Source organism: Mchenga conophoros, linkage group LG5 (assembly GCF_057382185.1).
Source record: "Mchenga conophoros isolate Kocher_MC1m ecotype Shallow Benthic linkage group LG5, M_conophoros_male_GT1.1, whole genome shotgun sequence".
Lineage (NCBI taxonomy): Eukaryota > Metazoa > Chordata > Actinopteri > Cichliformes > Cichlidae > Mchenga > Mchenga conophoros.
In genome coordinates this window covers 38,007,038-38,031,458 of record NC_140530.1, presented here as the reverse complement: position 1 = coordinate 38,031,458, position 24,421 = coordinate 38,007,038, and the positions used below count along the sequence as shown (strand labels likewise).

The 24,421-nt window shown below is 43.6% G+C and overlaps 1 protein-coding gene across 10 annotated transcripts in view; it reads left to right on the top strand.

Moving 5' to 3' along the window:
• Positions 1-24,421, top strand: part of LOC146575107 (dedicator of cytokinesis protein 3-like) — a 240,693-nt gene that overhangs the window by 160,085 nt on the left and 56,187 nt on the right. For all 10 annotated transcript variants that reach the window (XM_085275298.1, XM_085275297.1, XM_085275293.1 and 7 more), the window contains 4 exons: positions 6,887-7,035; positions 10,168-10,252; positions 16,134-16,175; positions 16,894-17,048. In XM_085275298.1, the coding sequence (XP_085131424.1) occupies positions 6,887-7,035; positions 10,168-10,252; positions 16,134-16,175; positions 16,894-17,048 (431 nt within the window). The remainder of the gene's footprint in view (positions 1-6,886; positions 7,036-10,167; positions 10,253-16,133; positions 16,176-16,893; positions 17,049-24,421) is intronic.

Below are 24,421 nucleotides of genomic sequence, written 5' to 3'. Positions count from 1 at the left end.
TTAAAATGTGGCTTTTGCTCTTTCTCATTTATCAGGCGTGAAAATGGAGGAAAACTCTGATGGAACAGAGGGGCTGCAAATGTACCATTAGACAGTAGAGCTGTCAGGCTGAATAAAGCCCTATTATATATTCATGCCAAACGGTGACAGACTCTCGCCCTCTGGAGACCCACCTTTGGTCCCTGGCCCACTGCTTGGAAACCCACTCATGTAGTTTAATGTTCTGGTAGAAAATGTGGAGGTGTTTGTTAATGGAGGGTGACATTATGGTGCCTTCCTAGTTTGTGGGCTGTCAGAGTGATTAAGATGTTATTATGTCCCTCTAAGTCTGAAAAGCAAAAGGCCAATGCAGCAAATAAAGAGAGATGTAAACGTTTGATTTGGTTGACGGCAGCGAGCGCGGCTGCTCTGCTGCATTTTAACCACGATCGGATCTTCCCTTCCTCGCGCGGCTCAGCGTCTCACTGAGTGGCCCGAAAGTAGCTTTACAGGTGATAGTGCTTTGTTATTTCTGATATCACAATGGTTCCAAACAGCATCATTATCTCAGATTAGCTCGGCTGTTTTTTTACAGTGCCGATGTGTTAAACCGCTTTAAGGTGAGTGTTTGTGCCTCCGTTCTCGCAGGATGTGAAGGTGCGATTACTCACAGCGGCTGGGGAAAGAGGCAGAGGAGGCAGTTAGAGGAGGGAGGAAGAGTAAATCTACAAATAGCCGGCCCAAAAGAGATTTCCACTCCGCAGCTGAAAAAAACATTAGTGCTCAGCTGTACCGGTGAGATTCTATATTTTCCCAGATTGGGTAGTTTCATTTCAAAGCAGCACACATCAGTGTTTGTGGTGTGGGTGTGCATATTTTGAGTGCTAGCAAAAAGTGGATAGGAGACTTGGTTTCTCCCCGATGTGCCAGCTGGTGCACCTGTTCCAAGTCTGGTTTACTGACTCAGAAAAAGGTCAAGTTCACAGCGGATCTACCCACTGACTTGGACAGATGTCCTGATTATAGCTACAGCCCAGGTTTTGAAGGTGGTTTTATTTGTGTGGAGTTTTCTCTGTTTGAGTAAAGTGCAGAAGATGCATGTCTGCGGTGACTCGGCGCAGATCTCATTTTTATTTTTCCATCGACCTCTATCCAGTCTGGCTAGCTGCATGTTTAAGTTACCTCCACACTGGCTTCACCCTTCAGTCCAAAAGGCAACCTCCATCTTCAGTATAGAGTTTACAGGTAACTTAAATTCCAGTACTTCTTGTATATGCCTAAAAGTGCACACGCAGCAGCATCCTGGCTTCTTTTTGGGTACTCGTGAAAGTGAATCCTTCCAAAAGCTGGCTGATAGCAGCTGGGACACGGTGACAACAATGAATGGCATAAAGTGTTGAAAGCGTGTCCCGAAAAGCATCGCTGGTGTGAATTGTTGGGTCTGGCAGACAGTAACGTTACCTGCCGCCGGCTCTGAGTTATCAGGGTAAACTGAGACAGAGGAAGTGAAGTGGGAGTCTTGCCGACTAAGTGAAAACTTATGGTTCTTTAATTCTAATCTTTTTATGTTGTCAGTCGTGTCTTTGTGTTTTCTTGTTGGTAGTTTTATGCAACATTTGAAATGCTCTGCTGTCTAAAGGTGCTCCACGACTCTTATTCTCAGACAGTTTCCTTAAATAAGGATATAAGCACCTCCTGTTAGTGCGGCAGGTTAATGAATATTCTCCCTTTGATACAAAAAATATATAATGTGGTCATAAATTCATCATAATGAAGGCAGGAGCTCTCCGTGCCCACTTTGCCTCATTAGTAATCTTGCTTTGTGAGGTTATGAATGGAGTATTAGTCTGCTGTGCCTCACATTGTGTTGACGTAGGGCTGCTGTTACCTTACCTGCTCTGCCACCTTTTACAGCAGTGTGCCTGCGCTCTAAAGCACTGAAGGAGAGGAACACAAGATTTCGCTCTTTATCTCAGCACGTTTTACCTCAGCGGCTCTGTGTGGCTCACAATAGGCACCGAGTGCTGGGCAGGTCTCTGGTGGAAATGTGTTTGTGAACCTTGGTCTTTGCATCGTCCTTTCTCAGTACTGTAAATAAGAGCAGTATGCTTTCGTGTCCTGCATGGCGCTGCTGTGTCTGCGGGGATCTGGGCCTTTATCGCTGACTCCTGTGCTGCTGTTTTCACTGAAGAGCACCCTCGGGAACAGGGCAACCATTTGTGCTGTAAATGCTTCTATATATAAGGTGTTATTTATGAACCCAGTGAATGAACCACCATTTGTGGGCTGTCTCTGGTTCAAGAGCCTTACTACACTTTGAAGGGCACGATACTGTTGGCCAGTAAATGTGCCTCGTGTTTATCACAGTGAGAGTTGGTGCAGTAAATAAATGGGAAAGACATCCTGAAATAAAATGAATACGATTAGTCATGATATGTAGTGTACACCCACCCAACTGGACCCTGTTCAATAAAAGCAAGTTTTAAATAATGTATATTATTCCTGCCTGAGGTTGACCAACGAGGTTGCAAGCTGAAAACTGATTATCTGAACATGTCAAATAAATTCATTATATTAGAGATTTGGGTTTTTTGCTTGCCGAATCATCCTGTTATATCAGTGTTTGCATCTTTATTTACTCTTTCTCAGATTGCTGGATTCCCAGAATAATAATGAAGAAAGGAAGCATTTTACCACAAACTTTCATTTTGACTGGTTGATCTGGACACTATGATGGGACCAGGATGCCCTCATGGAGGAATAAATATTCAGGATGTGCAGACAAACATAAAATATGAAATCATGTGCAAATAGAGCTTTAGTTTTTCTGGCTTCTTGTGTGGATGCTGAAGCCCTGAACCTCAAATTTACACTCTCAGGAAATAAAGTATGTTACTGTGTACCTTTAGGGCTACAGCAGCTTGTCCCTTAGCCCTCTTTGAGTCTCTACCCACTAAAGGCTTTATCCATCTTAGCTCTACAACCAGCTCAGGAACTCTGTTACCTCTACGTGCATGAAAACCCATCGATGTCAGGGAGAAACAAGGCCCAAGAGGAAGATACATAACCAACCCCTAACTGTTCACCAACATGTGTGACGGATACAGAACAAAAACTTATCAGAACACCTTAATGATGCCTTGGTAAAGCACAGCTGTGCAGGGATTAGTACTGTCAGCTCACAGCAACAAAGTCCTGGCTGAGGATCCACTGACCAGCTGGGGCCTGTGTGTGGAGTTTGGCTCTTCTCCCCATGCTGGATGGCTTCTCTCTGGATACTCCTCCTAATGTTCAAAGGATTGCATGATAGTTTAACAGGTGATCCCTAATTAGCTCAAGGTTTAAATGTGAGTGTCATTGGTTTTCTTTCTCTGGGTATAACAGATTGATCGACCTGTCCAGGGTGCATCAGCTGGGCTCTAGGCTCCAGCACTGCACAGTGCTGAAGCAGCAGACGATGGGTGGATGGATTTCTGTACGGCTCTAGTGGATTGTGGGTTTTAGACACAGACATTGTCCAACTAATTTTGACTGTGTGGGAACATCGGCCCTTGAAACGTACATGCACGTACCTTGAGGTCCAATAATTAGGCACGCCTTGGGTTAAATGTATGTAGATTGGACCAGCAGGTGAAGAAAGAAAACTGTACTGTGCATCTGTTTTCTTTCTACTTGTTTGTCTTGTTTTTTAATTTTTATGACATTTAAATTGATAAGGAAAAAAATCCAATGCACAAATTATTAATGAAGATAATTAATTTGTACTTTTCTCTGTTTTTAAGAATGACGTGTAAAAGGTTTTACTCTGGAAGATGTTTCTGCGTCTCTAACGGTTATATTAATATGAGCTCTCATAAAGCGCATATCAAAGCGCGTTAGCTTCTATGTCCACTGGGTATCTCCTGAAAAACAAATGCTAAACAGATGCTGAGGGGAACTGTCGTGCGTGACTCCTGTTGTTGCTAAGCAACTACCGGTTGAAATTTGGCACTCTTTGGCTAAAAGTTGTAATATTTTGAACCTCAAGCACTAGCTGCGCTCAGCGCCAAAATCATGCTAATCTCTCAACTCTGACGGGACGGTGCAACAAGGTTCCCAGTTGGAGCTTCTGAGGAATGGATGCCAGTACCGTAAACACATCGCCTCAGAGTTGGATTATGATTTATAAACGTCTCTTACTACAGGGAACTAATCTTTTAAATGTATACCGTATTTTAAACATCGTCTTGTGCACTCGGGTCCAAACTGCAGGTAGAACACAGATGGATCCATTATTTTTACCCCTGAAGGGAGCATCAGTAGTTTCACTCCCTCACGCCAGTTTTTAATATGCAAGTATCACAGTTGGTAACTTGTATGGGATAACTGTATCCACATTTTGACTTATTACTACATTTTCAGAACCAGGTCATGTTAATCCCTCTCATTGAAGGTGTATAGCTTTGATTGGCCGTGGTATCATTTGTGTGCTGGGAGACGGAGGTGTGCTGGGAAATCACCTGCTAATATTAGCTTTGTCTTCTGGTCCTATTTAGCCTAACTAGCTTGCATCTGAACAGTGCAAGTTGCTGGTGGCTGTCCTGATTTATTTTAGTCAAAGAATACATGGAAATGGGTGTTTCTGCTGGTGTCCACCACAAGTCTGATGCATTTACTCAGCTGTGAGGCGTAGAGCCCTTCATCTCCAGCCTTCTGAAGTTGTTATAATCAACCAACCAACTCACTGTATTTAGGGATGGTCAAAAGGACAGTTCGTGATCATGCTTCAAGGCAACGATAAGTCAAATAACCAAGGTAAGCATCTTTGATTGGACAATATACCAAACCTTGAATCCAGAAGACCCCACTGGGAGTCGCACCTGTCAGCAAAAACCAGGAAACTGATAAACAATTTTCATGGGCTCAACAAAAGAAGATTGTAAAAATGTTCCTCGGTGTGAGTCTCAAATTCTGCTGGAAGAAGTTGTTGTAAACAGCATGAATCCATCCTGCTGATGCTTTTAGATTAGATACTAACTTACGACAGTAAAGATGCTAACAGTGGCATGTTTCCTTCCTCTGACAAACCGTGACACAGCTGTTCTGCAGGCAGGTGCACAGCCCTCCCCTCACGAGCAGCTGAAGCCGTCGCAGTTCAAATCTTCTATGTTATAAAGAACTGAGGCAGTTCTCAACATCTTTCAGGGTTAACGAACTCAGATCGTTCATAAATGTGTGTTTCAGCACATTTACAGTGAAGCTGCATTCACACATGTGTGCGTAGATTCAAATAAACACCGGATGCGTCCCGAGGCTGCACAGTGCCCATGTCTGCTCAGGGCTTCAGTTCATCTAAAAACGTTCTCTGCCAGCTCACATCAGCAGAACAGCAGAGAAACCTTGCGGGCAGGTTGCCAGTTGATAGCAGAGCTGCTTCAGCTGTGTTCACCTAACTCTGGTGTATTTCAAGTTAAGGTTCTCTAAAACAGCTCCACCTCCACTACGACCGGAGTTATATAATGGAGCTCATCTGTACATAAACCCAAGACTGATGGAGAAAGGCAGAGAGATTTTAGCCGGGCTCACTGCCCTCCTGCTGTCAGCATATGTTTGCAACTTGCTCATGCATGTATAAGCACCTACATGTGTATGTGTGCATATAATATACTTGGAAACCCAAATGAAATCTTCGTTATAACATGTAACCATTGTATACACGCGTGTGTGTGTGTGTGTGTGTGTGTGTGTGTGTGTGTGTGTGTGTGTGTGTGTGTGTGTGTGTGTGTGTGCGCACGCGCCTCTGCACAGCCTAATTTCTGCCCATCTTGCTGTTCTGCCAACAGCTGAATAGACATTTAACCCTTCTCCCTGCTGCTGAAGCCCTGCAGGGCAAAATTAAAGTGCTAATAATAGCATGCTATGGGAGAAGCAGGTTCCAGTTGTCTTGTGTTAGACGCACATGAGCTTTTGTTTCGTCTTTGTTTTTCAGTTGCCGTATGATTTCTTCATACATGAATTTATTGATCCACTATATACAGTCTAATCTGTACAGTGGATCATAATAACATTATAACAAATAATTATTTTCTGTATCACTCATTTAATAAAGTTACATACTCTTAATGCCAGGCCCAAGCCTGTTGAAAAGATTTGTGCTAAATCAAACATAAACCATAAGAATAAGATTTCCATTCTGATCCGGTCGTGGCCCAGATTAACAACAGCTGCCTGCTGATGGCCACAGGGTGGAAACTGTGCATGTGATGCTAAAGACAAAGGACTGTGGGGTTAGGATGAGATGGAGGACGATGATCAGCTGTGGTGAAGCGGGCACATGTCTGAGGGCTGGATGTTTTCATGAAGCTGGGAATTAGCTAAAGAGACCAAAACTTTTAAATGTGCTTTTAATCCTGTAAAGTTGGACTTTCAAACTTGGGAGTCTCTGGGCATCAACTCATGTTTGGAGTGGATCACAAACTAGACCTGCTTTGCTGCCCCTTCCTCTAACTGCCCAGATCTTCCTGTGGTAGAAAGCATGTTAGTACTTGCATAAAGTTTTCAGCCTGATTTTCCAACCAAGCTTCTTCTGTGTGTGCTAAACATTTGTGAGGCAAGTACATGCAACGCAGTAAATACGCATGTTCATAAAAATCTTTTTTCCGTGTTTCCGTTCTTCATGGCCAGCACGTGCTGACACATGTCTCTGCAACACTAAACACAAATTGTCTGCTAAGGCTTTGAACTCGCTCACCTCAGCTTTATTCCACTGTGAGTTGTTTGAGTGCCTTTAATAAACAGCACAGAAACGGCCTTGCGGTGCCCTGCCAGAGAAGTACGGCTGAATCAGCGTATTGACGAGCTGAAGATGAATTCTAAGTGGTGAACGAACGGTGAATGAATCCTCCCTGTTTCTCTCTCCGTCCTTCAGAAACACAAGGTGGATCTGTTCTACAAGGTTCGCCACGTGATGATGGAGCTGATAGACCTGAGAAGGCAGCTGCTGTCCGGTCACCTGACACAAGACCAGAGCAGAGACGTCAAGAGACACATCACCGTCAGACTCGACTGGGGCAACGAGTGAGAAACCACACAAATGTTGCATTAAGACACATTTGCACATTTCCCACACATACAAATAATACACATAGTTTAAAGGGCAGCTGTTCTTTGTCTGACCCAGACGAGAGGTGCTTCATCCATTTCTGATGAAGCACCTCTCCAAACACGAGTATTCATTTACGTTTTTACGCTGTATTATGTGCATTGGTTGCTCATAGTCACGTAATGCTGCTTCAACCACCAGCTGACCAAGTGGGTCATTTATGACCTGAGCCTTATACACTGTACTGCCAAACGTATTCACTCGTCTGCATTCGCTCACATATGAACTTGAGTGACATCACGTTCCTAATCCACAGGGTTTCACGTGATGTCAGCCCACCCTTTGCAGCGATAGCAGCTCCAACTCTTCTGGGAAGGCCACAGGTTTAGGAGTGTTTATGGGAATTTTTGATCATTCTTCCAGAAGCACATTTGTGAGGTCAGACACGATGTTGGACGAGAACTCTCTGCTCTAATTCATCCCAAAGGTGTTGGGTTGGGTTCAGGTCAGGACTGTTCAGGCCAGTCAGGTTCTTCCACATCAAACTCGCTCATCCACGTCTTTATGGATGCAGCTGGTCACCATGGAAACCCATTCCATGAAGATCTCTGTGCACTGTCCTTGAGCCACATGAAGGTTGGAGGTCCACAGTGATTGAATCTGCAGAAAGTTGGTGACATCTGCCCACAATGCGTCTCAGCATCCACTGGCCCCAACGTGGCTTACCACATCTTTCCCAATCACTTCCACTCTACTATAATCCCCCTAACAGCTGACTGTGGAATATTTCATAGTGAGGATATTTCATGACGGGACGTGCACAGCTGGCATCCTATCACGGTACCACGCTGGAATTCACTGAGCTCTTGAGAGCGAGCCGTTCTTCCACAAAGCAGAACTGAATGATTTCGATGGGTGAGTGAATACGTTTGGCAACATAGTGTGTTACGTGCACCGTTGTGACTTCTGGCGTGAGGAGAAAGCGCTTAAATGCAGACAGTGGAGGCCGAGTGAGGTGAACAAAAAACAAGCTTTTATTTTGACCGGGACAAACGCTACAAACAAAACAAAGGCAGAACGAGCAAAGCTAAAACAGCACATGCAGCACATGGTTAGTGGCTTTTTCTTTAGAAAGACCCTTTAGATGTTTGAAGTTTGAAGTCTGTTTGCTGAATAATAATTCACACATGCTGCACTTACATGCTGATGGCAGCTCAGCCTGCTCCCCTGACTCCTACACGGGGCAAACACAAGTGTGATTGGAGGCAGGTGGATGAAGCCGTGGTTGTTAAAGTCTCATGAGAGCACGATGAAAGGCTGATGGGAAACAGATGAAATGGAGAAAAAATGGCCGCTGCTTCAGGATTGAGTTATTAATACTGGGAGTGTTTCAGAGGTTATTTAAAGCTTCGTTCTGCTGTCAGAGGGGACGAGGCACACTGAGGTGATATGAAGGGGGATGGCGATAAGTGCTGCTTTTATTATAATTAATAGTAAAAGAATTATTCAGGGTACCGCGGGGTGTTTCAGGTCATGTGACTGCTTCCAGTCATTACTGATGCTGCTTTAATCGAGTTCACATTTAGATATAAGTAGGAACTACTTACCGACGATGTGATTTTAGCACATCAGTGTAAAGCAGAGTTATTCGTCCAGTCAGTGGCTTTGCTAAAGAGAGAAGCAGCTCAGTGAATCATTTTAGGCTGCAAAAGGGCCAAAAAGGAGCTAATGAGGTGCTACTTATCTTGTTGCTCTCTGCTAATTCAGTCTCCAGCTGGTAAAAAGAAGTGACGTGTCATGTAACAGAGCAGCAGACGTAATTCATAGCCCGAAAGCCAGTTCATGGTGAAAGGTTGCATTGCAGGCAAACAAGCTCGCTTTCATCATTTCAAATAATGGCTCCATTGTTCCTGATGCATCACGAGCATGGAAGTGTGTGCATGGAGAACACAACTTATCAATGAATCCATGAATGGCAAACATTTGTCGGGTCAAGTGTCTCCAGCATGAGGACATTTAGTGTGTCTGAGGAGCCTGAATGTGAGGTTTCAGGGTTACACGTTTGATGCGTGTACGCCGATAATACTGATGTGGTGCAAAGACGCACTTCCTTCTGCTGTTTCGGTTCATGCTACATCCTCGGTGAGAACAGCTGGAGGGCACAAACAAGCTTTTGCTGCCACACGTGAACTAGACTTGACCTCCATCTATGCTGCTTCGATGTGTTTTACTTTTCTCCTCAGTGCCAGTCTCCAAATGATCATTGCTCAGTACTACATTCCTCTCTGGGTCGTTGCAGGACTGATATTCTGAGTCATCCTGAACTTCACACAGTGTCAAACCTTTGCCTCAGGCTGTCTTTAGTCAGACGACCGTCACAGCAGCCAACTCTGAACCTCTGTGTGAGGTGAAGGACCCTCGTTTGGATCAGAGATATCTCATCATGCTACTGCTGGTGCAGCCCAAAAATGTGCAGCGCCTGGCTTCAGAGCAGCGTCAGACATACTTGATTAGATATGTACAAAGATGAGTAATAAGCAGTTAATTATAGTGTCGTTAGAAACCTTTAACAACCCATTCAGCTTTACCCTCAAACCCCAGGCTGTAATTTTATTTTCTGTTTCCACTCAAGCCTTTACTTTCACTTGACATATACAAATACATAAACACCTGATTGCATTTTTGAAGCTGTGGTTGGCAGTGATGAAGAGTTTGGTTTTCAAACCAGATTTAACCCGATTTCAGCCTTGATGGATGCGCATGTTAACACATCAAAGATGGACGTTTAGTTTCTCATTCACAGTTTAAGAGGCCATCTTATTCATTCGGAAGAACATTGTGCACAGCGCCTTCGAGTGCGCGAGTCCACCGGCCTGTAACTGAAAGATGTGGTTGTTGAGATTGAACAGAAAATAATGCTGAGGAACAATATCCCCAGAGCCCCTCTGAAATTACTTTAATATACTCTGTGTGTGTGTGTGTAGGCGGTGCACGCTTGTGTGTGCAGAGGTGGCTGGAAAGGTTTGTGTACCTGTGTTGGAAATGCTTTTTGTGAAGGTTAAATGAAAGACGCTCTGCTGCTCTCCGTCTTTGTTTCTGTGTTTCAGACACCTCGGTCTGGACCTGGTGCCGAGAAAGGAGTTTGAGATGGTTGATGAAGACCAGATCAGCGTGTCAGACCTTTATAAGATGGTAAGTCAAGTCACACCTGCTCACACACTGGATTCATGACGGCTGTAGTGCACACAGTGATCCCACATCCTGGATACGTTGTGTAAAATAAGACAAAAATATCCTGCTGCTCATCTCATTTGTAGGTTGTAGCTTTTAATCAGGCATCCTCTAAAATCTGCATATTATTTGCAATTCTTTTAATTTTCGTTATCCGCAGATGATGAGAAGGATGTTAAATAACCAGCAGCAGGAGATTGAATTTGATGAGCAGGTTGTGCTGCAAACTGAGCAGTTTTCTCATTTTTCACAAAATTAAATCATTTCAAGTATTAGCACATAAAAGTAACATGAAGTGAATTTTGTGCACATGAATATCAGTGACTGACTGTTTGCATTTGCAGGTCTCAGCTTGTCACCGTACTGATAAATTAATAAAGTCGTGTTACTGTGAAACTGTGAGAAAGCTTTTTGATTCAGAAACAAACGAGTGAACAGCTCTGACGTGGAATTATCGGAGATTAATGTTTTATTTGCTTTTCTCCCTGAGAGAGCACATTTTATTCCATTTTCTGGGTCTAACACAGACCTGCTGGCTGCACCTTGATGATTGCAGGCTGGATTCATTTCACAGTTGGAGGGAAGCTTTAGTTTCCAATCAGAGAGCAGGCTGGACCCCGAGGTTTAAACAGCAACAAGCCTCAACAGTTGGCAAAGTAATCGTGTGGCGACTGGTGAAGATCAGCAGATATCTCACTGAACCGTTCATTTTAGACTAAAATCTTTTGTCTATACGAGGATGAATCAGGAAGTTGTAACGTGAGTAATAACTATGAGCCGTTTGTTGTCTCTGTGGCTGCAGTGAATCAGAGTTTTGATGCTCGAAACGCGTTTCGATTCCGCGTCATGCTGCTCGTCCTTTTCCCTTTTCATCTTTTCTCTGGCCTCGAGCGGCGCCTGTTACCAGAAACAGGTTTCTCGCTCACGTGACCTTCGTCTCATGCACACGACGTTTGAAACTTTGAACACCAGCAGGAAATCTGACGTCGCTCTGCTGGTGGCTTCATCCGGATACCTTAAAACTGCTAATCTGATGATCTGAACCACCGACTGTAAAATTACCGTCCCGCCTCTGTTAACTTGTTCACAAAAGCATAAATTTGAATAGTTTCTCCTGTTATTGGAGCTATTGTGTTGTATTTGAGTGCTACTTTAAATATCATAAATGAATGGAGTGAATGACAGTCGTAGCCTGCAGACAGCATGAGAAATAAGAGCAGAGTCAAGGTCCTGAATAATCACAATTTCAAACCGTCATCATCTATGAGAAAACTCATAAATCACTATAAGTACAGTAAATATTTATAAATCAGAGTGAATATGTGTTGAATAATTAATACTGCACATGAAGATGTGAGATTTAAGCACATCAAAGTTAAACATTATAATCAATCTTCTGTTTTTTCAGAAAACATATTTTATAGCTTGTTTTGTATTTTTTTAAGTTAAGCTTTTAAATCCTTAGTGATAGTTTGTTCCCTGTGACTGAACAAAATGAGCACTTAGAACGTGTAACAGCAAAAGAAAAACCTCTTAGATATGAAAGAGTAAAGCTGTGATGGATCTGAACAGAAATGTCAAAGATATTTTCAGTTTCTTTCATCTGCTTTCCTTTCATCGTGACATTTGTCACATGTCAGAGAGCTTTGTGACATCATCGACTAATTTCACATTTTTGACCAATATTCAAATGTAAATATGTAAAAGGAACAATATCTTCCAGCAAGTTTTAATTCTGGACACTCGGGCAAAGAGAGGAGCTGAGCTGTCATCTGATCACCGGTGGTGAGTTGGATCGGGTGGTGTGGAAGGATGCTGGACAGACTGTGGTCCAGGAGATCTCCAACTGCTCCCTAAAGCAGATGTTTCACCTTCATTGCTGAGATGCTGCAAGGAGCTGGAGCCGGTTGGTGCCTGTTGTCATGGTGACAAACCAAATAGTGGACCCCGGAGGTGAAGGGAGCTTCTTCATCAAGCTGAAGAAGGCATGCTATCGGGCTTGGTTAGTGGGACTTCAGATCCAGCTGCTGGGTACCAGCAGGGCAAGCAGAGCGCCACTCGGTCGGTAGATGAAGCTAAAACTCGGGTGTGGGAGGAGTTTGGTGAGGCCACATGGAACAAGACTTTCAGACTCCTTGAGGCGAACGTTCCTCAGAGACTTGGGTCCATGTTGACGTGACAGCCTCACACAGCTGCTGATTTGTCTGCTGCATCCATGACATGAATCTCGTGTTCCAGCACATCCCAGAGGTGATCTGTTAGGCTAAGATCTGTTGTGGAGGCCATTAGAATACGGTCAAGTCATTGTTGTGGTTAAGAAATGAGATGATCTGAGCTTTGTGATGCTGTTGCCTTCCTGTTAGCTCAAATCACTCAGCCACAATCTCCTCTGACCCCTGAATTGTGTTTCTGTGTAAACCTTAGAGGTGGCTGTGCGGGGAAATCCCTGCAGATTTGAACCTTCTGAATGACTCAGCTCAGCCCGTCTGGCATCAACAACCACGCACGTGAACCGAAATCACCTTTCTTTATTCTGATGCTAATTTTACATTTCAGCAGATTTTCTCAACCATGTCAGACTTCCTAAATGCACTGAGTTGCTGTGATGTGATTGGTCGATCAGACAACAGGTGTAAAGCAAACTAATTAACAAAGATGAAGACAATGCCGCAGACAAAATCCTGTCAAGATTTTTTAACCTGTGATTTGCAGCACTCAGGACAATTAGATTGTGTAGGCTATAATAAGCAATAGAAGCGAACCAAAAACTAAACACTGAAACAAAACATGCTCACAAACGTATTTCATGAAGGTTAAACTTGTTGCTGGAAATACTAAAAATGAAGTATTTATCTTTGTTATACTGGAGTCTGTGGATAACTTATAACCTGCATCACATTTCCAAGGCTGCTTTAAAAAATATGTAACTATTAAATAACTCTAGCCTATTAATGGTAGTGTGCAGTGCTGCAGCATGAGACGCATTCTTTGTTGTTCATGGTCTGTCGGTAATACTTGATGTTCCCTTTCTTACATCAGTCCTGCTTTAAATAGCTTCACCAGCCAAACACCGTAGTCCTGGTGATTCCCCTTTGTTCTGTTGCTTGGAGACCGATCTGGAGATGGGACGTGAGAAAGGGGGAGAAACAGGAAGGGAGTGAGAAAAAGGTTAAGTTATAGATGGTTGGATCGAAGATGAGGAAGAGTGAGCATGAGAGAGAACCGCGAGTTCTTTCTGGTAACAAACAGACAAAGAAGGGCAGAGAAAGAAAGTTACAAAGTTACTGCTGATTGATTTGTTTTTGAGTCGTGGAAATGAATGTTTTTAAATGTGACATTTGAAAAGGTCGAGATGAAGAAGGAAAACAGAAGATGTGATGAGATTCATCTTTAATGATCTCAGTGATGAATTTGCATTAGTGCAGCAGCAGGAGAGTGCGAGATTCATCACGGGCGGAAAACAATCACGCAACGAGAACACAATGTGAGCGAGAGGAAACTTTCCAACAGTCGCATGCAAATGCACATCTGACATTAGCAGTTAATCGGCTGTTACACACACACCGCCAAACTTCTGAAATAGACACATGACTGTAATGGAGATTATTTAACAGTCAGCATCGTGCACCCAAAACATCTTGGGTTTGGATCCTGTGTGTGTGGACTGCATGTCCTCTCCAGGTACACCGGCTTCCTCCCACAGCCCAAAGAGGTGCAGTTAGCGGGGTCAGGTGTGAATGATTAGCCCTACAGCAGACTGGCAACCTGTCCAGGTGTACCCACCTCTCACATCAAGCTCAGATTAGCTCAAATAGGCTCCCCCTCCACCCTGAACTGGATAAAGTGGAAGAAAATGGACGGATGGATTATTTGAGAGTTAACTTACAGCCTTGATATGCAGGTTAAAAGCAGACTTTGAAATCCTACTATGACAACATATTAAAATGTTGAAATTTAAAGAGATAAGTGTTGAAATATATTCGCATGTTTAAAGAAATGTGGAAAAATTGCATAATGCTTAAAACACACACAGGAAACAGGTAACAGTAATAACATGATTGGCTCTGTCAGTCTGTGTGCGTGTGAGAGTTTAGCAATTCGAATTAGTTGGTAGCTGCTCTGTGTTTATATTCTTGGACTGCTGGTGGAGCTTTGCATCATTCACAGCTGAAAATAAATCATTACTCGTCTTATACCGAGCGTTGATGCATCACCTCGGGTTCATCCTGAAGTTTCAGCTCCTCGCCCTCTGAGGCCGCGCTCACTTTTAGCCAAACAGCAGGCTGCATGCAAAGACAGTCTGAGGCCTGAGCTTCTGCACACACTGACCTGATTATTTAAAGCAAGACAGCGTCTCTGTAGGCGCGTCTGCAATCCAGAAATGTCACCCACTGAAAACATTTGGCTCATTATGAGCCTGGAAACATGACAGAAAAGCAGCTATAAAAGCGTTTATCACAGAAGAGAGGAAAAATGTTCAGCGTTCAGAATCACAGTAACCAGTCTCAGTGCCTCAAGAGGAAATCCTGCCCTGTCCCAGCGAGTCTGCAATATGTTGCTGTCTTTATCCAAAAAGCAATAAAGCTGAGTTTAACTTTGATATTTTGTCTTTGTACAATCTAAAGTCAATCCAGTGAGGATTGAGGTAAAGCAGGGCAGCTAGTGACTTGCAGGTTGCTGGTGCAATTCCTGGCTCTCCCAGTCTGCACACCAACGTATCCTTGAAGAAGGAGAACTCCGAGTCGCACACACACCCCAAGATGTGTGTGACTGACACGTGTTGTGTAAAGAGCTTTGTGTGCTCGAGTAGCGCTAAGAAACAATTTGTTTAAATTATTGCATGACCTTATTTTAATCGACTGTCCCAACCTTTTTAATAGCAGGTTTTAAAAATTCAATATAAAGAAGATGAGGAGATACGGCTGCCATCGTTTAATTCCCTCCTCAGGTTGTAATATTTGCAGATAGCTTTCAGCTGACAGTCATTACCCGGATTCATCAAACAGGTTTTTACTTCCTGCTGCTTCTCGTCTCACACAGACACTCGAGAGATTTAGGGAGACAACTCGGAGTAATGAATCTCTGGGGCATTTTTATCTTCTGACAATGAGGGGAAGGGAATGGACCACGATAAAGTAGATAAGAGAGGAGAGGAGACGAGGAGACAACACAAGAAGGAGATGAGAAGAGGAAACGAGAAGAGAAAATGAAATCAGACAAGAAAGCAGATGAATACAGAAAAGGAGAGGAAACAAGGACAGAGTATAGTGAAGGAGAGGATATACAGTAAGGATAGGACAGATAAATGAGAGTGGATAGGAAAGCAAGATAGGATAGAAAAGGAAACAAGAAGAGAATAGAAAAAATAACAAAGGAGATTAGACAATGAAGGAGAAAAACAAGCCGATAGAGAAGGAAAGGAAGCAAGGAAATGGTGAAAAAAGGAGTAAACTGACAAGGAGATAAAAGAAGGAAACAAAATGAGAAGAGGTTAATAAATGAAAGGAAACAAAGAGAAAATAGGAAAGAAGGAGATGCTAAAGGAGAAGAAGCAAGGACTGAGTGTTGAAGGAAATGAAAAAAGGAGGGCCGACCAATGACAGTCATTGGGGCAGACAGTGAAGAAGAGGAAACAATAAATGAGAAATGAAGCAAGGACATAGGATAGTAAAGGAGGCTAGAGACCTGAAAAGGCGAAGTGAAAATAGGAAGCAAAAGGAGGAGAGGGAAAGGAGGAGAGGAAACAGTGAATGATGATGAACCAAGGAGGGAAAAAGGAAACAATAAGAGGAGAGAGATGATCGACCCCTCAGCTAATAGTTTGTGTGTCTCTCTTTCGCAGCATCTTTCTAGCAGACACAGCGTACAGCAGAGCACCACACAGGTACGTGGACGTACTGCAGTAATGTGTCTCATTTACTTCTCATTTCAGAGGCCCAAACAGATTTATGGGACACAATTAAGATACTTCCAGCAGAAAAAACTGCTACAAAGTAGTAGTAGTAGTAGTAGTAGTGGTAGTAGTAGTAGTAGTAAGAGTAGGAGTACATTTTACAGAGTAAAGAGCCTGAACTGGGTCACAAAGAGAATCCTTGAAAATATTTCCATATATCATTCATGTCACCAAGAAACTTTTCTCGTGCCTTTTATCATTAAGATAAATGGAGATATGAATTCAAAGCATTTAAACAGTTATGTTCTACAGTATTTACAAGCTTAGACCCACAGCTGTGCTCTGCAGCACTCTATCCTACTAATGCTGATACTTTCATCACAGAGTGTGAGTGTGACTCTTAGGCATCACGCTGAGACGGTGTGCAGATTTAAACTGCAGCAGCATCACTTTGATGCTAAAGAACCAGAAATTTGATGCATGTTTTTGAGCAGTAATATGTGTAAAAACCTTTTTATGTACTTACACATCAAGTTAAAGTTAAATAAAAACGGTATATTTTAAGAAGATTTCATAGTTTACAGATGTTTCTGTTCAGCCAGGAGGCTTTGGTGTATATGTTTACTAAGACTGTCACACAATGTCTTTGTATTCTAATATGTGTATTTATATATTTTGTTTGTTTGGCTGCTTTTTTTGTGTGTTTTAGGGCGACAACGCCCGGCAGAGACATGGGGAACCTTGTAGAGTTCCAGTACCTCATCACCTGCTGGTCAACCTGAAGAGCTTCACCTATAACAGCATAGGCGAGGACACGGACATATTCTTCTCCCTGTACGACCTGAGAGAGGGAAAGACCCTCAGGTAGGTGGCAGCTGAACAGTCGAGCACAGAGGTGCAGATTTCCAAAAAGTGTGGGTGACACTCTTTACTCGTTTGATGTTTCGCAGCACCGGCTCTGTGATGATTAGTCTTTTCATATTTGTGCTGTAAAGCTTGTTGCTGTTCGGTCAAGTCAAACTGCATAGAAACATTTTCCACAACAGTTTGTTTTTCACTATAATAATTATTATTTTTTAATTTAACATTAATAGTCTCTCACAATAAATAAATATCCTACCAATCAGCATTCATTGCCATTTTATTCTTTTATAACTTCAATATTGATTTGTGGACAACAGCCAGAATTTTCAGTCCCATGTTTGGTTTCTTGACATTGTGACACGACGCCATCACAGGAGAAACACCCTGATTATCAGCAGCAGGTAAAGCTGAATGTCAGCAGCACAGCAGGAGATGCAATTATCCTTCAAATGAGCAAAGAGGAAAGAGATGCAAGGAGACGCTTACAGAGACAAAAAGTCTGTAACTACGCTAAGCTAGGATGCTAACCTGAAGGAGACGACCTCAGCTCTATGTGACCCTGAAAAAGTGACCCTGTGTCCCAATAATGACATTCATATGTTACTGAATTGCTTTCTGTGGAGCCCCTCTGGTGACATGAGTGGGGAAAATTGTTAAGTTAATGATGCTTTGAAGTGAGACAGTAATAAATAAGTTATAGGACTGTAATAAATACACTGTGGCCATGTTTTGGTTAGAAATCAGTGTGTTGATCACACCGAGTGAGCACGGAGGCTGTTATCACCCAACAAGTAAGAGGAAATGATATTTAAACTTTATTGAAATTTTAATATGAATTCCTGTGATTTTCTTCATTGATGTTGTCAGGTGGGGCTTTAATGTTTTAGCCTGGCCCAAATTCTTCAACGTCATCTCAAGTCAACCGTTAGCTGAAACTTGGACACAGCTGAGTTTTCCAGCAGGACGATGATCCCACTCTCTGTTTAGGGAGAGATAACCTGGCTAATATTAACCTTAACCAAACATTGCTGTAGGTGTATGTATATATTAGACTTATATACTTTTGATCCAGTGTGGATCAGAGAAAATCCAAATTAAACTTGTTCAACCAATAGTTGCTTTTTAAAGCCGTAAATAGAAAATGTCATGAGAATATTCATTTATTTTTCCGAGTATTCGCTGTTTTTTTGTTCTGGGCCTACTCAGTGCTATAAAAAGTTCTGAATACAGGCTGACATATGAAAAAGTTTCACTGCGTATTTTGGGAATTTGATCTTTTGAATCTGTTGATGAGTGAATCACTGATGATTGCATGTGTGAGTCACAGCGATCCGGGTTAGAAACCTTTAAATAAACCAAACGCTAACACACATTCAGTAATACAGCTTCCTTTTGAGGGAAAACCAGCACACCGCAGACCACGGCCTCTCTGTGTGAGGATCTAAACGTATTCTACGCTAGATTCGACACAGCGAACACCATGAGACCGGACAGTGTGCGCACCGCGGATGACGTCAGTGCGCACACTGTGTCTGAGGAGGATGTGCGGAAGTGCTTCAGGAAGGTGAACGCACGCAAAGCTACTGGTCCGGACGGGATTCCCGGCCGCGTCCTCAGGTCATGCGCGGCTCAGCTGGCTGGAGTGTTCACGCACATCTTCAACCTTTCCCTCTCTCTGTCTGTAGTCCCAGCCTGCTTCAAAATGGCCACCATCGTCCCTGTACCCAAATCCTCCACCATCTCCTCATTGAACGACTGGCGACCTGTAGCCCTGACCCCCATCGTAAGCAAATGCTTCGAGAAGCTGGTCAGGGACTTCATCTGCTCTGCACTACCCGACTCACTGGACCCTCTACAGTTTGCATACCGCCACAACAGGTCCACTGATGATGCCATAGCCCTGACACTACATACTGCCCTGTCACACCTGGAGAAGAGAGACACGTATGTGAGGATGCTGTTTGTAGATTACAGCTCAGCATTCAATACCATCGTTCCCTCGAAGCTGGACAGGAAACTGCAGGATCTAGGACTGAGCAGCTCCCTCTGCAGCTGGATCCTTAGCTTCCTGTCTGACAGACGCCAGGTGGTCAGACTGGGCAGCATCACCTCATCCCCCATCACACTGAACACTGGTGCTCCACAGGGGTGTGTACTGAGCCCTCTCCTATACTCACTCTACAGCTACGACTGCACAGCCACTAACAGCTCCAACATCATTGTGAAGTTTGCGGACGACACTACAGTGGTGGGTCTTATCACCAACGGTGATGAGACGGCTTACAGGGAGGAGGTCAGCGCCCTGACCCACTGGTGTCAAGACAACCATCTCACCCTCAACGTCGCAAAGACAAAGGAGTTGATAGTGGACTTCCGGAGGTGCAGAGAAGTACACACCCCCATCACCATCAACGGCGCTGCTGTGGAGAGAGTGAGCAGCTTCCGGTTCCTTGGTGTACACCTGGCTGAGGATCTTACGTGGTCAGTACACACAAACAAAACAGTGAAGAAGGCCCAGCAGCACCTCTTCTTTCTCAGGAGACTGAAAAGATTCGGCATGAGCCCCCGCATCCTCAGGACCTTCTATCACTGTGCCATTGAGAGCATCCTCACTGGATGCATCACCACCTGGTATGGCAACAGCACCGCCTACAACTGCAAAGCTCTCCAGCGAGTAGTGCGGTGCTCTGAACGGATAATTGGAGGTGAGCTTCCCTCCCTCCAAGACATCTACAGGAAGCGGTGCCTGAGGAAAGCGGGGAGGATCATCAAGGACTCCAGTCACCCCAGCCATAAACTGTTCAGACTGCTTCCATCAGGAAGGAGGTTCTGCAGCATCTGGTCCCGTACCAGCAGACTGAGAGACAGCTTCTTCCATCAGGCCATCAGACTGCTGAACACTTCATAGACACCTCAGCTTCACTACTGGAACTTCAACATTATGCACTCCACACTGTATATAAATGCCACTTGTTTTGCACATATTCAACTCTGTATATTTTATATATTTTATTATTATTATTATTATTATTATTATTATTATTTTATTTTATTTTTTTTACTATTTAATTTGTAAAAATGTGTATACACACACACACACACACACACACACACACACACACACACACACACACGTAGGAAAATATTTAGTATACACATCCAGAAATGCATACACTATTATATATTGTACATATATTTATTAGTTTCAGGTTGGCCATTCTTGTATTTTGCTCGTTTGTGTTGTTGTGTTTGCACATCTCTGTTGCTTGTGGGGCTCGCACACAAGAATTTCACTCGCATGTGCTGTGCCAGTGTGCCTGCACATGTGATGTGACAATAAAAAGTGATTTGATTTGATTTCATTTTGTTTGAAAACACATAACTAAATAATAAATAACAATTTGATGATGTTGACATTTAGTTTCTGTTGTGTATCTGAGGCCAGAGGAAGTTTTTAATCGGCTTTAATGGAAGAGTATGTGAACGGTCTGCCAGGATCATGAGGCTGAAGCTGGGAATCGCAGGACTGATGTTGAATGTTAATAATGACCCACAAGCTGGGTGTGAGTCAGAACAGTGAGAAGAGTTCTGGATTAAGTTGGATGAAGAGGGAGGAAGATAGGGCGGAGGAAGGTGCACACAGGTGGAAGGTATCTTAGGTAGAAGAGCAAACTAAGAGACTGCAAGGTGGTGTCGGGGAGAAGGCGGGTGTTCGGCATTGGATGGTAGACTGTAGGATGACTTTAGACACCAAGGAGAGGAAGCGAGGAGCCGAGGATTAATGTGGTGGAAGCTGAAGACAGAAGGATGCTGTGAAGAGTTCAGGAAGGACTTGAGACAGACTCTGGGTGGGAGGGAAGAGTTACCAGGTGAAGATCAGCGAGCAGCAGTTTGGCTTTGTGCTGAGACGACAGATGTTTGTTTCGAGTGTTTTACGGCCGAACCCCACGCTTGGCTTTGGACTGTTGGAGGTGGGAGTAGCCAGACACACCGTGACAGGCAGAGCAAAGTCCACAGACAAAGTCTAGTCAGGCTGGATTCAAACCCAGGACCTTTACAGCACCACGCCACAGTGTGCTGCTGTAAATATTACATGACCCCCCCCACACCACCGCCTGACGAATACCCATCAATTATGCATTCGTGCAGAGATCTCAGTGCCAACATGAAGAAGCAGTAATGTCAATAAGGAGGCTGATAAAGGCCACGTTTATGAGTGTTTGGGGGAAATAAATGTAGAGCTGAGTCTGTGAGGATGTTGATGTTTAGCAGACAGGACGTTTTTGGCTCTGTGTGATGTCTGAGCGAGGCGAACGTGTTCCCTCCAGGGAAAGAAAGAAGCTCGGTGAGCAGCCCCTTTTCCCCATTCTGGTTCTCTCTGTATCATCATTACAAACTAGCTAATAGGCTCCGTCCTCCCATCACACCAACAGTCCAGAAATAAGTTGACCTTGGCAGCTTGTTTTCACAGCCAAGTCTGACTCAGCGTTAGAGTCTAATGACCAGAGCTGCTCCTCTGAGATGCTCAGATGACAGAGGAGAGGAGACCTTCAGCAAACTTTATTGGTTTCATTTTTCATCTACAAACATAACCAAAGAGACAGTTTAACATATGTACAGTCACAGCTCCCCGATCCTACACACAGGAACTAAATAAACGCCTCAGTGCCTGACTTTCAAAACATTCAAATCTGTTTACCTCCAGCTCATCTCTCTACTCAGTACTTACTTTTAAAAGTTTTGCTTTAACCGTCCACCATTTTTTCCCAGAAATTTCTTCAACCTTAGATTTGCAATGAATCCTGGGCCACGAGGGATACACCCGACCCGTCCTTTAAATCCAGGGAACAGGAGCACGCATTTGTAGACTGCATTTGGAGGAATTTGGACAGCCTTCATCGCTTAGCTGTGATGTAATCAGCCTTGAATTTGGACGTAGCCGTGAAAATCCAAAAGAAGAAGCGCAGTCCAAACGTCCCGAACTCTCTCCACAGCTCCACACGCTCACAACCACCTTCACACACTCACTCACACTCCCAGCATGCACTGCAGACAGAAAAGGAGACGGCGTCACAGCTGCCTGAAACGTTCTAAATAATGCTTCAGCTGCTGAGACTGTTTGCCCTGAGAGGAGCTCTGATCGGTGCAACTAAAGCACCAGCCTGTGTGGATCCCTCTGAGGTGGAGGCTGAGGTTTGTGATGTGGTTAGATCTCAGCAGGCGACGTCTCTTTTCTTTGGTTTTCATCCCAAAAGTCATCCCAGTGTCTCTGTGGGGATTTTTTGACTCGAAGCTGAAACCTTTCTTCCCTCCTCGCAGTCGCCACAGGCAAACTGAAGACTCCTACATGCTTTGGGCATCAGCAAACAGTGTTTTATTGTCAGGAAATCTAAAGTAATAACGTTTTTTTAAAAACAGTTCAGTTTTTAAAAGTTCAGGAAGCAGAAGACTCAAATTTCCTCCTTTTAAGCTTAAGCGCCTTTCATCAGATTGCTGCTTTGGGGTTTGCAGATTTCTCGTTTGAGTTCAGGTCGAAGTGTTTCATCAGGATTTTGCAAAACTGGTGTTTTAGCAATAAGCAGACTAAACAGTTTCATGCTGAGCTCTGTGTCTGTGAATCTTTTCTCTCACACTCCAAAGTTGTGTTTGTTTGGTTCATTTGCAATTAGAAATTTGCAGGTAGGTGAGAATCTGAGTGTGAATGGTTGTCCTTCTCTAGCATCTCTCCATCGTGCACTCTTCCTCTCCATCAGTGTCAGCTGGGACTGGCTCCAGCCCTCCTGTGACCCTCTACAGGATTAAGTGGGTATAAGTGGGTATAGCTAATGAAGGATGGAGTCATTTGGAGTAATTTCTTGTAAACACAAAGGCTAAAATGAGGCAGATGGTGTGAATTTCAATTAGTTCTTATTCTTAATGTAAAACCGAAAAGTACAGAGTTTGCCAAGAAAAACAAAGTGAGAACACGAAGCCGACGGCTCAAAGCAAAGATGAGAAGAAGCTCAAAGAGACTTCAAAGTGATCGCCATGGTGATTGTACTCTAAAAACACGAACAGGTAGAAACCATCCTGACTGCTCACCGCTGCCTTTGTTACTGCTGAGGTTCAGGCTCTGGCTGCTGGGCTCGGCAGACGGCTTTAACCACACTGGGCTCTTTGCTAGCCGGCTGTCTGTGCAGACACTTGGAAAGAGCCGCTGTTGTGTTGGTGGTTTGATGCAGTTGTGTCTGTCCTGGGCACAGTTTGCACTTAGTTTGTCCGAGTCTCCGCTCCTCAAGAGTTGCAGACAGCTCTGCTACTTTCCTCCTTATGTAAAAAACTTGACCTGCTGTCAGCATCAATGCTGGAATTTTACCCAGAAGACTGAGGTTCAAGTCGAATGCTGGACTTTGACTGTTTCACTCATTTCTAGACATGTAGTTTTTACTCACTGCTTTGAGGGATCCTCATCATGGACATCAGTGTTGATTGTTGGTGCCACTGTTACACACTGTGTTTGTTCAGGCATCAACACCTTGACACGGTGGCTACAGTGGTGTGAAAAGTGTTTGTCCCCTTCCCTTTTGCATGTTTGTCACACTTAAATATTTCAGATCATCAAACAAATTTAAATATTAGAAAAAGATAACTCAAGTAATTTTATTGTTAAGGAAGAAAGAGCCAAACCTACACCTGTGTGAAAAGTGATTGCATGTTTTAGGCAGTGATGGAGGCACAAGTCAGATGCTGGAATTTCACTGTAAAGCCTGAGGTCCCCGTCCTGCGTCATTAAGGCTTCAGTTTAACATTCATTTGAGCGTATTTGTGTGGTTGGTTTGGGAAGAGATTATGATTCGAGGTAACTCGCTGCACTGGCTTCTGGTTACGTTTAAAATCAGTTTGAAATCTTGGATTTTACTGTTGTGGCGTTACGAGGTGAGGCCTCACATATCGCGATCTTCTCCATCCTTATCTCCAAACTGGATCCGTATGTTTGCAGATAGAGGTCTTCTTGTGGCGCCACGTTCCCGTCTGAAAACTAAGATGGGCTGAACGTACAGCTGTCGCCTGTCACAGTGGGCTGTTCCACAAGCTTCTCTTTGCACTCGTTAATCGTGGGATCCTTCAGTAAACGTTTGTGTTTGCGTTGTTTTAATACCTCAGTGAAGCATTTTGTGACTGATTCTTGTGTAAAAAAAAAAAATTACTCACTTACTTACTAAAATATGTTTAGCATGTTTGTTTACTGGAAACATGTTTTTTGTCATATGTTACAAACAAGTACAACATAAAACAAAACTAGTTATGAAATGCAGTGTATTTGTATGGGAGGGGCTTATGTTAGGAGAGAGGGCTGACTAATAACCATCTGTGATTAAAATGAACTAATGCTG